Consider the following 14,325-nt stretch of genomic DNA (forward strand, 5'->3'; position numbering starts at 1 on the left):
AAGTCGGGCTACTGAATCACTCAGAAAAACCATATGCTACAATACGTTTTTTGTATGTAGGCCAATAACTTGGGTAGAAGAATAGATTATATTGTTTTATCAGTAGTAAGTTGCCAAATGATAGGAAATTCTGGCCCATCCCTGGCAAGGAGTTGCTGCTGCCAGATGTCCTCTGCATTGCATATTTGCACTCTCCTTTTTCTGCCGTTGACTCCCAGCCATCAGACCTTGATTTGCTTTTCTCAGCTAGATTAAAGAGCCTTGTTACTCCATTCTGTCCTTTCCATGCCCAGCTTCTTACAGGCCACCAAGTTGTCTTTTAATCTTGCCTTGAGAAAGACTAAACAGAATTAAACTCCTTTCAATGTTTCTGCTGTTGAGAGCATTCAGGAAGGGTGATCTGACTTTTAGAAGGAACGTATGTGTGAAGCAGATATCCATGGTGATGGGCACCTATGTAAACACCCGGGCTGACAGCTCCAGTAAACACTCCTTTACAGAGCTGTGGCAGGTCCATCTATCATGCTACCTATACACAAAGTACTGTCAAATGTGTAAAGTAAACAAACAGGGGACAAAAAGGAGGTGAGGAAAGAAATAATGCTGCTTGCTAATCTCTTTCTGTTCTAAGAGCCTCTCGGATTTCTCAGGACTGTAGTAAATACATAACCCTCTGATCATTTTTGAGTGGACCACATCATTTGAAGTGGTCTGCTGAAAAGTGCAGCAAGTCAGTGGCAAAGCAATGAGGGAAATCCAGTTTGCCAATTCTTTATCCATTTCAATAGCCACCAGCTTCTCATTCCCTTTTATTCTTCCATTTGCCCTTCATAATACAGTATCTCAGTGTGTGCCACTCTCAGGAGCCATACAGAAAACATTATCCCATTATTTTCCCAGGGAAAGAGGGAAAACAAGTCTTTAAGAGAAACAAGCCCGCAACCTTTGCATTGCTGGCCCATTGCCATGCCCAAGGGCTGCACTTAATTTACATATAAATGTGCCCAAGATTTTAATCAGAGGTTAATGCACCCTGTTGTTATTTTTCACTTACAGCGTTTGAGATACGCGTGGTGCTTGGCGAATCACATAGGGCAAATGTACTTGGAGGAATGCAGTGGCAAGTATATTGGTGGCACTGCTTCTTTGGATTGATGGCTGGCTTTATTTCTAAGGCTGCCCTGTGCCTGAGGAAATGCTGGCTTCAATTCTTCAGGAATACAGAAAAATCTGGCTGAGGACAACATAAAGAGCTGGTTTACAGACTGCTGGGTTGGATTTCAGCTGCCTCATGTAAAAACGCATTAGTGCCTCTGGTGTACCATCCCAGTGGACAAGAACACCTGGTTGTTTTTTTTTTCTGTCTCATTCAGAAATGCATCTGCAAAAGCTTGGATTTTTTGGGGGTTGTAATCCCTTTGGAATTTTCAGGATCTCTCGCGGTGTTGCTTCTTCTTGATTTTGTTTAGTTCAGGTGGCTTTTTCATGTTTCTCTTTTAAGTAGTGGGCAGCTGGGAAGAGAGCACCACAAAAACTGTCCAAGAAAAGCCTTATAGAGTTGCTGCCAAAGATCTCTCCTTTCCTCTGCTCTCCTGGCCCTGAAAACAAAGTTTTGTGTTTCTTTGGTATCTGCTAATATCTGTAAGGTCTTGTGAGACCCCACTTGGAGTACTGTGTGCAGTTCTGGTGTCAACATAATGAGGCTATGAGGGTGGTGAGGCACTGGACTTGGTTGCCCAAAGAAGTGGTAAATGCTCCATCCCTGGCAGTGTTCAGGGCCAGGTTGGACAGAGCCTTGGGTGACATGGTCTGTGGTGAGGTGTCCCTGCTTATTGGCATGGGGCTGGAATTAGATGATCTTAAGGCCCTTTCCAACCTAAACTTTTCTATGATTCTGTGATTCATCTGGAAGGTGTCACCTACATGGAGAGATGGACTAAATATTCAGTGAGCATGTGTATTCTTTTAGCTATTGATTTTAGACACATATTTGGGTAGACTGCAAGGAAACACTTTGTGCAGGACATTTGAGAGCATGGTAGAATATGTTCCTGGGTTGATGGGATGGATTCCACATGGAAAACCTGAAAGGAGCAAAGACCTTCTTTGTATTTATCAAGCTGCTGTGTGGTGGTGACAGGTGAAATGACAAGACATATTGAGGAAAAAGAATTAATTAATTTCTGGGACCTTCTTATAAATCAAAACTAAAAAGAAGAACTAGTGTAGCAGACCTGTTGGCAGTTGCTAACACTTGCTCAATGATCCTTTCCTTCCAAAATACAGAAATGGAAAGTAACTGTTGCCAGGAGTCATAAAATGAAAAACTGACTCAGAAGATAGATTTATTATCAGCTCAGTATTGGTGAAATTCAGCTTCATAAACAGGTTAATCGGCTAAAACCTTCTGTGCTCTCACTGGGGGAAAACCTTACTTATTTCAAATCTTGTTTAAAGATCTAAAATAATTCTTCTTGTCTCCTGAATAAATCACCATCTGTAGGAGCATTAATGTTCATCTCTTTTCCCTCATCCTTGCCCATGAGGGTTATTCCGCATGTGGCTATAGACCAGTCAGCCTCACCTCCATCCCTGGGAAAGTGATGGAACACCTTATCCTTGGTGCCATCTTAAGGCATATCAAGGATAAGAGGGTTATGAGGGGCAGTCAACATGGCTTCACCAAGGGGAAGTCATGCTTGACCAATCTCTTAGCCTTTTATGAGGAAATAACGCGGTGGATGGGTGATGGCAGAGCGGTGGATGTGGTCTACCTTGACTTCAGCAAAGCATTTGACACAGTCTCCCACAGCATCCTCACAGCTAAACTGAGGAAGTGTGGTCTGGATGATCAGGTAGTGAGGTGGACTGCAAACTGGCTGAAGGAGAGAAGCCAGAGAGTTGTAGTCTATGGGGCGGAGTCTAGTTGGAGGCCTGTATCTAGTGGAGTGCCTCAAGGGTCACTACTGGGACCAGTATTATTTAATATATTCATCAACGATTTAGATGAGGGAATTGAGTGTACTGTCAGCAAGTTTGCTGATGACACTGAGCTGGGAGGAGTGGCTGACACGCCAGAAGGCTGTGCTGCCATCCAGCGAGACCTGGACAGGCTGGAGAGTTGGGCAGGGAATAACTTGATGAACTATAACAAGGGGAAGTGTAGAGTCCTGCATCTGGGCAGGAACAACCCCAGATTCCAGTATAGGTTGGGAAACGACCTGTTAGAGAGCAGTGTAGGGGAGAGGGACCTGGGGGTCCTAGTGGAAAACAGGATGACCATGAGCCAACACTGTGCCCTTGTGGCCAAGAAGGCCAATGGCATCCTGGGGTGTATTAGAAGGGGGGTGGTTAGTAGGTCGAGAGAGGACCTCCTTCCCCTCTACTCTGCCCTGCTGAGACCACATCTGGAATATTGTGTCCAGTTCTGGGCCTCTCAGTTCAAGAAGGACAGGGAGCTGCTGGAGAGAGTCCAGCGCAGAGCAACGAAGATGATTAAGGGAGTGGAGCATCTCCCTTATGAGGAAAGACTGAGGGAGCTGGGTCTCTATACTTTGGAGAAGAGGAGACTGAGGGGTGACCTTATTAGTGTCTATAAATATATAAAGGGGGAGTGTCACAAGGATGGAGCCAGGCTCTACTCAGTGGCAAACAATGATAGGACAAGGGGTAATGGGTACAAACTGGAACACAAGAGGTTCCACTTAAACTTGAGAAAAAACTTTTTCTCAGTGAGGGTGACGGAACACTGGAACAGGCTGCCCAGGGAGGTTGTGGAGTCTCCTTCCCTGGAGACATTCAAAACCCACCTGGACACATTCCTGTGTAACCTTATCTAGGTGTTCCTGCTCCGGCAGGGGGATTGGACTAGATGATCTTTTGAGGTCCCTTCCAATCTCTAGCGTACTGTGATACTGTGATTATTTATTTCCACAGGGTCTCATTTATTATGGGCTCTTCTCACCCCTGCAATGTAATTTCTCTTCGGGACTTCAAGGCATTTTCATCACAGTTCACTGCATATTTCACCCATGTTTCTACACAAAGTCATTACATAGCACAGCCTGCTGCCGACCAGAATATTTAGAATACACTCTTCCTTTGTCCTCCAGTGCTGTGTTGCTCATCTTTGTTGGGTGAATATATGTAAGCAAGAAAGATGTGGATCTAATGTTGCTAGAGAAAGTCCTAAGCCTGTACATGGCTGCAATTGGTTCTGCTCTTTTCCCCTTCCTGTCTGTATGGTTGATTAAATGGTAGGAAAATACTTGTCAGTTCAAATTAGCATCAGAAAACATGATAAAAAAAATCCAAAACTTGGAAAAATATGTAAAAAATAAAATAAATATGTCCCATAAAACAAGTGCAAGTGCATCAGGCATCTCTGTACCTGTGTGCTTGGTTCTTTACTGACACATGCCCAGAATAGAGTTGGATGGGGATATCAGGAACAACGTCCTGATTCCCTGGGGACAGGCAGCATCCCTTCTTGCTCTCTGGGCTTCTCTGTATTACCCCAGGGGTGGCATTCCCTTAGGATGAAGTTAATGTTACTCACCTCTTGCTGCTGCTCCTCAGAAAATCAATTTACTAAGTTTGTCTGTAAACTCCAGTATAGAGTGTGTTCTGCTGGGAAATGTCTGGGGAGGCCTGCACCAGGGCTGTTCATATTGCTCAACATCAGCAGCTCTATCACACCGTCAAATCCATCCCTTCCACTGATGTCTCACAAGCACAGGGCCATCATTTTCATAGCTGCTATTCAAGACACAGGATAGACTTTGCAATTAATTTTTAAATCAAAGGTCTTGTGTGAATCCAGTGTCATGAGGGGATTAATTGCTGGTATAATCTGAGAAGCCAGATTTGAGGCATAACTTGTAAGACTGAAGCTAAGGAATAATGCAGATAAATTACATCTGAACTTTACTTACCCATTAAGAAGGACTACTGCTAGGACCAGCAAGGAGGATCCTTTCTTGGCAGCACATGCTCTGCAGAGTGGGTCAGCATGGAGCCTGCACCCTCCTTAGCAGTGCCCAAAGTATGCCCAAAGCATCACTCTGCCTAGTCCAGTGTCTTGAAAGCCCTTCTAAGACTTGATGCTATCAGAGAAAATTTCAGTGCAGTCTGATGCTTGAAAAAAAAAACCAAACCAAAAAGGCACACACATCCCTTATTAGCACTGATCTTAGGGCAGCTCTTTCCTCAGTGATTAACTGGTAATGCTGTTCTAAATAGCATCAAGTAGCATCTGAGACTAAATTCAGGTTTCTTGTGTTATCGTTTTGCCCTGCAACATCTTTACTGGTTTTCATATACTAATGACATGACTTGACAGCCTGCAAACTGTCTTTAGTTTGAGATCTCAAGCTTGAGATCCACTTTATTAATGCATCACCCAAGTTTAATAATGCTGTATTTGGGTAGGAAAATATTTTTGGTATATGTGTGGTGGGAAAGTGCCTTTACTTATTTTGATGCTGGTGTGGTTGTGTGTGTGGTGCTGGTGTATTTGGTCCTCTGCATTTGTGGTTGGTGCTCAAGTCAGTGAAGGTTTAGACTACACAAATAAGAGCAGGTCATATATTACTAGGAGGTGTTTGTGGCTTAAGGGCCCTATATCTTTCTGTACAAAAGCTGTCCTGATTTTGGTGTTCATGTCAAGAGGAGGATGGATTTCTACATCATTTTGGGCAGAAATGAGGTGGGTGAAGTCCTTCATGGTGGAAACTGTATGAGCATGGGAGTGGTGCTTGGATGGAGTGCTGAATGCCATGCGACTCTGCAGCTCTGTTATACAAAAACACACTTTCTCTCATCATTTCATAGCACCAGGTAGGAAACCAACTGATGTTTTCTTAAACCACTACTTAAAGTGGTCAAACCCATCCTTCCTCCATGATAAAAGAGGATATAATTGTGGTCTAAGAACTTCTACTATGTGAGCTTTCAATTGCTTGTCATCTAGGATTTTGGCATTGTCCAGTGTATGATCTCATTATTAAATTTACCATCTATTTTATACACTGGAGTGGATTTATTTTAAACTGCCATACAGTTTTCTTCTTTAGGAAGTGTGCTGGCGTGAACTTAGAAAGAGAAGCCACTTTCTATTGTGCAATTCATTGTCAATGGTGATATCCCTCTGTTTATCCCTTGATGTTTATAACTGGTTCACCAGAATTTGTATAAAATGATTGATTTTAGAAAATCAGAAAATGATTAATTGATTAATCGATTGGTTAAAATGATATTGTTTCTTCTGCTACTCTGCCAGCTGCAGTCCCAACAAAGAATTGGCTATGAGATTAGGACACTTATGAAGATCCATCTTTCTACCTACCCCCCTAAATTTCTTGGGACAAAGGATTGAGACATTGAATGAGGTTTAGGAAAAAATGCCCAAATTCAAGTTTCTGTTTTCATTTTTCTGCATAACTTTCTCTTTTCTAAGGGTAGAGTATTTTTCATATGCTGAGTGCATTTCACAATAGATGTGATATTTCATTAATCCTATTCCTGAGATTCTCTGCTTGCTGTTTTTCTGCAGGAGTTATCTACACAGGAGATATTCTTGACCGGGAGACAACCAGATCCTACTGGTTGACAGTGTATGCAACTGATCATGGTGTCGTACCACTCTACACTACCATTGAAGTCTACATTGAAGTGGAGGATGTGAATGACAACGCTCCGCTCACCTCTGAACCTATCTATTACCCAGCAGTCATGGAAAACTCCCCAAAGGATGTGTCTGTCATTCAGATCCAAGCCCAGGATCCTGACTCCAGCACTACTGAAAAACTGACTTACCGGATTACAAGTGGAAATCCTCAGAACTTCTTTGTAATCAATCCCAAAACAGGTAACACAATCTTGGTGCCTTAGGATGGTGGGAAAATGCAGTTTAAATATTCATCAGTCTTGCTCCCCTTTGGGATTCACTGCTGTTGTATTGCTTTCCAAAGCTCTGTGTTCTGATAAGTTATGTATCTAAAGCATCTTGTATATGTCTAAAGCATCCTCTTTTCGGTACACGAACCAGGTAGCAGATGATGTGCTGCAGATGTGCTGCTGCAGCCATCACTCTTCTGTAGGTCGCCAAATAGCTTCTGGCTGCTGTCTCTTCCCTGTGTCTGTAGCAATGAGACTTTGCTACACTGAGTCCACAGAGCAATGCTGAGAAACAGATTCAAGCTGTTGCAGTTTACAGAGCAGTATTTCATCCTTTGTAACCTAGAGTAGCACCACTGAAAGTGAGCGGCATGATGGTTGTCCAGCACATGTAATTAGGCTCTGCATTACAGTAGCAGGGTGTGATTCTTCAGCTTGTTCTATACAAAAAGACAGTTTAAATGACCTAAAAGCTCCTGTGGCCTTTAAAAAACATAAAAAAATCTATGTGTTTACATTGATTTGTAACAGCTGGGGATGTAGCCTGTGGGTGCAGTGTTGCAAATACAGTGTTTAAGTTAAAGTGCTGTTGTTGGCTGGTGGTGGAGCATTGCAGCCGTGCAGACTGGCTCTGCACATCTCTGTACCCTTAGAGTCTTTGCTGAACCAGGTGTCCTAGGTGTCTTGTTGATCAAGAAGTCATTCCAGTAGGCTTAGCCCAAGGTTGTGGATGCTCTGATGGATGCTTGCCTGCAAGTGGTCCTCACTCCAGCATGTACCCATCCGTCCCTCACTCATCTAGCTGGTGGGGACCCATCAGCATGGTCTGGAGCTAGAGAATAGAGGGGGTCTTCTGCAGCAACAAACTGGTCTTTATCAAAGTAGTTCAGAGGATTCACACAGCTTTATGCTGGTTGTAACACTCCTGGTTTTGATTTGTCTTTTAAAGTTTATTTATATCTGCTGCAAATTTCTAACTAGCAAAAAACCAGAAGGAATAGATCGGAGAGGGAACATTTTTAATTTGGTGTAGGAAAATGATAAACTAAATAAGCTTTCAACATTTGGCTGGGCAATCCTATTGCAATGTGTGGCATACGAAGGGGTCAGGATCTTTTCAGGCATAAGCCCAGGTGAAGAATCATGGAGTATGTATAATCACTGTGTTCAATCTGCTGAGCCCTAAGGCATATCTCTCACTTATTTTTAGCACTTGAAATGGCCGAAGATGGCTATTCCATCTGCAGCATCTCTTCTCCCCCTCCCCACCCCATAAATCCCATCTGGGCAAAGTAGCAGTTAGGACTCTGCAGTCTTTAATGCTTGTGCTTCCCTCCTGTTGGCTCCTCTGCAGAGCAACCTGCTTAGCACAGCTCTACTTATCCACATGGCAGCTGGTCTGAGCCCATGATCAGGGCAGAGCTGGGCACACTGAAGCCCAACAGCACCCTAGCCTGGTAACACACCCTGTGAGGTGGCTTCTTATGCCACTGGAACAGTTTGCAGGGATACTTTTCCCTAACAAAGCGGTCTTTGTTGTCACAGTTAACACTGACGATGGTTCATCTTCATTTTCTGCTGTAGAAATCGCTGTCTGAAAACTTAAAGGCTTTAGGATAAGTAGTGTTGCTGCTTGAGCAACTCCCAAAGGGCCCCTCTTGTTTTCAGTGAACATCCTGGCTAGTGGCTGGCTGTGATTTGTCATGGAGGGGATAACCATCCCCTTCTACCACACAAACGCAGAGCAGTGAAAGCCAGGCAAGGTGGCCTCTTCTGGTTTATTTTTGCCTTTGAAAATGGTGGGATTGAGAGAGTGTGTGTGCACAGTGGTGCCTTGTCCTGAAAGTCTGCCATTGTGAGCAACAAGCATTTCAGCCTCCCTTGGAAAGTACTGACATATGTTGAGCTCTGCCTGCCTGGCCTTGACATTGGGTGGCTTTGTCCTGATGGGATGCTGATGTCTGAGGAATAAAAGCATAATGATTTCCCTAGAAAGTACCCCTGGGGGTCTCTGGCCAGGCTCCTTTCAACAGTCTCTCTGCAGTGCACTAGTTTCTCTAAGACAGCAATGCACACTCCAGTTGTTTGATACAGGCAACTTCTGCATACACAGGAGAGGTTCATAGCATTCCTGCCCTGCATGCTCACTGGAATTCAGCAGAGCAATAACTCACAGCACAGCACAGCAGCCCTAAATGCGACAGCATGCTGTATAATTGAGATTAAAAGGTTTAACATGAACCCAAATATATGGCGATTGCTGCATACATGGGCTGAGCGAGCGTGCTCCTGCTGTCAGGGTAGAGCAGTCGTTTGTGAGAAAGGGGATCTTCTATTTTCTGTGTCACTTTGGAAGTTTAGGCAGTGCCAGCAAACTGACATCTCGCTCCTGTGAGTAATCAGGTGCTGAAGGCAGTATCCTGCATTTTTACATCCTTGCGTGGGAAGCAGCAGAAGTCAGCCTCAACTGGAGACAGGGAGTTGGCTGGAGCGCTCGGATGCTTTTGAGGTACTAAGTTACTCCAATTGCTGACTGGTTGGGCTTTGCTAATGTGCTCAGGGTTAAACCTCTCTGTCAGAAATAAGCATCCCCTAAATGCAGATTATTCGGAGGCTCAGGAGGGCAGGTGTGGGAGCAGAGTTTGGCTTCCTTCACTGCAAAGAAGCACGGATCATGGTTCACAGATCGCTTCCTTAGATTACTTGGCTCTATTGCAGCAAGAAATTTCTCACTATTGCTGGAGAATAAGGCCTTGTCCTCCTGTACTCTCTTTTCTTATTTTTAGGACTTGATGCATTGTACTCAGTTATGTTACAAAGTGCAGAGTGCCCAAGGCATGTCATGGCTTATGGCATGTGTCTGGTGGCATTTCTGGCCTGCCTGCAGATGATGTGGTTATCTGCAATGCTGATGGACACAGCATAGCCTGGGAAAGGTGGATAATCCCATCTTCTTAGTCCTTGCTACCACAAAGAGGAATGCCCTGAGTGTTACTGCACCCTGCTTGTGGCATGTCCTTCTCTGTCTTTGCACAGTCTAGTGCTCCTTCTCAGTGGTTGTTGGAGCTCAGCAGTGACTTGAGCTCCAACAGTGTTTGTCAGTGTTGTTAAAGCTCACTTTTAGCTGTTTTATAGCTTGTGCAGGTCATGCAGATTCCCAGAGGCACATGTACCACTATGTGTGTTGCTACCTGATCAAGGCATGAAGCAGGGAGATAGGGAGTCCAGGTTTTGTTTCCAGTTTTGATACAAGATTATAATTGCAGCCAAATCTTGGAATCTTAATTGATTAGCTGAATAGCAGAAGCAATGATACCCCTTGTATGCAATGTCTATAGGTAGAAGAAAGCTTTTAGTAGACAACCTGTCACTTCCCTCAGTTTTATAGACTGGCACAGCTCTGGGTGGCTATTTTAGGTGCTATCAAACTGCAAATACATCGCATGCATTTGGATCCATTTGCAGGCAGTCTTCAGACCTTTCACAATTATCACTTGCAATTTACTCTTATGGGCTTTTGAGAGAGGAAGAGTTGCTCCTGCAGGAGCCAAGAGCTGCTAAAAGCTGCTGAGAGCAAACCTTTGGCACTAAAGTCACCCTGGGCAGCTTGTGCTGAGAGCGCAAGTACACGTGTGTGGTGGGGGCTCTCATTTGTGAGCTTGGGGTTTAAATAGGTGCTCTGGGGGAGGAGAATGGGAACATGAGAAGCCTTGCTATGGCTAGGTATGGAAAGGCAGTGTGGGCAACCTCCCATGAAGGTCTTTGTTTTCTCACCTTAATTATTTTTAATAAAACACAGCTGAACATCACTTTGCACCTCGGCCCCGCACTTTTGTCTCGTGAGCTGATAATCATAGGAACAAGCACTAAGTGAATAATGTAGCACATGAGTACGTGTGAAGCCATACATCATTCACGCTGGAGAACAAGGCTGCCTTGTTCTGCAAACTGGTGGAGGCTGCTGCCTAAGTTTAGCAGGTCCAAGAGAGCAAATAGGGATTTTTCTTTATAGTCGTCAAAGAGGTGTTGCAAGGCAGAGTTTTGTGCGGGGCTGGGTAACATGCTCTTAAAGTGACTGTATGGGTTACATGACCACAGGGGGGGAAGACATCCTCCATTGCCTTTGTTTCCTAGCTGTGTTGTGCATACAGCAGTGATGGAGGCTTTCCCAGTGCTCAGCATCTCCAGCAGCTACGAGTCAGCCTAAACCCTAGTGTGGCTGCTGGAGGAGCCATGGGTTTCCCTCTTAACCTGACTGTTGTGGTGGGGAGAGCTCAGGTTTGCTTTGGCAGAGCACAGGGTCACAGGGCTTTGCTCCTTGGTGGGTGGTTTGCGATGGAGATGAGGAGGAGGAGGAAGGCAGAGCTGCTGCTCTGACAATCTCCCAGCCAAACCTATTGGAGTGCCACAGCTGCCCCGAGCCGAGTGAGTTATTTTGGGGTGAGAGGCATGTGAAAGGAGGTAAATGAAACAGAAGATGGAGTTAATAAAAAAAAAATTGATTGATTAGGGCTGTAAATTCTTATTTTTATAGCATGTATACGGATGTTAATTTCACAGCACAGGGGTAATTTACTGCACTGATTTATTACTTTTCTGTGCTCTCAAGAAAACAATGAATTTTAATTCAAGCCACTACATTACTTTATTTAGTGTTCCACATATATTGGACAAATCGAATAAGCTTCTCTTCAGTCTTACATAGATTAGTTTAAGACATATTTTAACTAACATGCCAATAAACCAAATTTCACTCTTGTGCACATTGATGTTAATGAATTTACTCTAAAATTAAGCTGAAATGTGTCTGAAAAATCCAGTTACACTTTGCATAGTCTCTTGCTGGCATCTTTAAATAGAGGCAGACCCCTGGCACTCCCAGAATAGTATTTACTGCAGTATTTAAGGCAGGAGGCACTAGTGGGTTTACAAATAGTGTATGTCGATCAGTACATCTTTCCAGAGCAGCAGTTTTCTGCCTCTGGAAGTTGTCTCTGAACTGTCATGTCTGCACTTAGATTTTGAAAGAGACTGGATATTTTCATGCTGAAGTAATATTAATATTTATATAAGCTTATATGGGGTTAGCAAGTGTCAGAACTTAATTGATATGAACGCTACTCTTCTCAGTAGGTTGGGGTTTGCTTTCTTTTGTACTCACTAAGCCAGCCGACATAGAAGCCTGCTGGAGCTGGATGCCACATTCGCCCTGCCACACTAAAACAATGCTTCACCCTCCTGCCACACATACTGATTCTTATGCATGCTTTTGCTTGGTTTGTCCCAAGAAATCCTCACACGTCCTTGCTCTCACAGGCTGAGCCAAATTCAGTGCTCTGCTGCAGCATCGTGTCCTGAAGAGGCACCCAGTGCCTCTTCTCAGCCCAGAAACAGAGGTATGCCAGAGAGGAGAGAGAAAGAATAGTGGCTTTTATATTCAGGAGAGCGCTCTTGGGACTGTAATAAATTCTTGTTCTCCAAGGCCCATGTTTGTCATGTGTTTTTTCCAGCAGTAGTAAAAGGATAGTTAAATACTCCAGACTTTTTCAGTTCTGCTGGGATTTTGCAGCAGATATCATCTCAAGGGGCACAGCTTGCTCTGCTAGGCAAACTTCAGTGATCTCAATAATCTAGTTAGTAACATTCCTGTTGTACTGTAGGTGATGCAAAAGGCCATATGGACAACAAATGGAAACTGAGGCAACTTAGTCCCTACTACAGCCTTGCATGGTGGGTGAGGAAAAGGACATACAGAACAGCATACATTGTTTTGTAATGCAAGCATCATTTAAAACCTTCCACCATGTAATGACTGAAGGTAAATGATGGAACATTTGAAAAGATTAAACAAAATTATTTTTTGATGACATTTCTAAGGGACTTTGGATCAACAATATCAAGCTAAACTTAGTACCTCTCTAAACTGGAAATCACCTTTCTAGCACTGGAAGCTCCTGAAGGCGCCTGGTAGCATCTCTGGCACATGTGTTGGCTGTGGAGCCCCGTTTGGCAGCTCTGTGTGCAATGTAAGTTGTCTATGTATATCATGTCATGCTCACTCCTGTTCATCCTGTAGGTGTTCCTTCAGTTCAACAGATGCGTCCAAGACCGTAGAAGACCTTGCAGTGGGAAAAAAAAAGCATTGATTGTAGGGCTCTCCAATCAAAGGTGACTGAATTTGAGGAATAGGTCTCCCTTCCTTCCATGGTCTTTAATGCTGCTTGTACAAATGCTGTTCACCAACAGTTGCAGAGTCCAGCTCAATACATCCATCACTGATATGTAACTATCCATAACCAGTACAGATTTTTACAATGTAATTCCCTTAGCACATTAGCTGGCTTTTACCTTCTGTAATTTATGTTGTATCAACACATGCTAAATGATCTACTCTCTTCTCTTTCACTTATTTAAAAGCGTAGCTCTTAGTGACTTATTTATAATACTCTCACTGTTTAAAATTGAGCTTGTGATCATTTTAAAAGCTTGAATTTCTGCTTTTGGATGTCTCATTCATTACTAGATACCGTATTTCCAGTGGTTTGAGCCCAGGGTTAGCAGCCAGCAAAGCAAAGCACCATGGATGTCAGAATTACGTCCTTAATCACAGTGGGACCTAGAAGCCTGCTAGGCGTTGTACAGTGTGTTAGACAAAGTTCCTGCCTCAAGGAGCTTGTCATAGTAACAATAATAATAATTAAGAAAAAAGAAGAAAAAATTGGGAGGAAAGGGTGTAAATCATCAAGTCCATCTGCTTGCCAGGGCACGTTTATTCCCCAGAGTAACTTTTCAGTTGACTCCTGAGCTGCAGCCCAGCAGTGACATGAACTCTTCCTTTGACTTTGAGTGAGTCACCTCACCTCACTGTTTTCCTTTTATTGTGCAAGTGGAAATATTTTCTTACCTCATGTGATTGTCCTGGAAATTAGTTCACAGTAGACAGTTTGCAGTTCAAATAGGCTCTGAAAGTGCAAGCTGCTGATTTTTCAGGCCTCCTGACATTAACAGACATCCACACATAGTCCTGTGTTTGGAGGCATATAAAAACAAAGAGGAGCATCATTTCCGAAATGGTAGGAAGAAGAGGAATATAAAACATTTTTAGGTTAAGTAAGTATAGTCTGGTGGTCAGAATACTGGTTGCACTGCAAAAGGGAAAATTTGGGCTCACCCAGCCCATCTCTTCCCTCCTGTATGGCAGTGATTCACTTCTTACTCCATATGTGTTATCTGTGGAAGGGATAAAGGTGTGAGCTTCTGCACCTTAGTTGAGGCTACAGTAATGCTGCTATTAAAAAAAATAATAAATCCAGCTTTATCATCTCTCTTGAACGGACCTGATTTTTGCTACCTGTGGGGTTTTATTCCTGAAGCGCTGAATACAGTGGAGATTGCTGGATGTCTCTGGTATCAAGTGCCTCTTTTAAA

The 14,325-nt window shown here is 43.6% G+C and overlaps 1 protein-coding gene across 9 annotated transcripts in view; it reads left to right on the plus strand.

Annotated features, from left to right (window-relative positions):
* The window catches only part of FAT3 (FAT atypical cadherin 3), a 413,096-nt gene that overhangs the window by 183,597 nt on the left and 215,174 nt on the right, over positions 1 to 14,325 (plus strand). For all 9 annotated transcript variants that reach the window (XM_062639304.1, XM_062639310.1, XM_062639307.1 and 6 more), the window contains exon 3: positions 6,554 to 6,868. In XM_062639304.1, the coding sequence (XP_062495288.1) occupies positions 6,554 to 6,868 (315 nt within the window). The remainder of the gene's footprint in view (positions 1 to 6,553; positions 6,869 to 14,325) is intronic.

This window comes from Pezoporus occidentalis, unplaced genomic scaffold (genome assembly GCF_034315485.1).
Source record: "Pezoporus occidentalis ecotype Australia unplaced genomic scaffold, CSIRO_AGI_Poc_V1 ctg6, whole genome shotgun sequence".
NCBI classification, from domain to species: domain Eukaryota; kingdom Metazoa; phylum Chordata; class Aves; order Psittaciformes; family Psittacidae; genus Pezoporus; species Pezoporus occidentalis.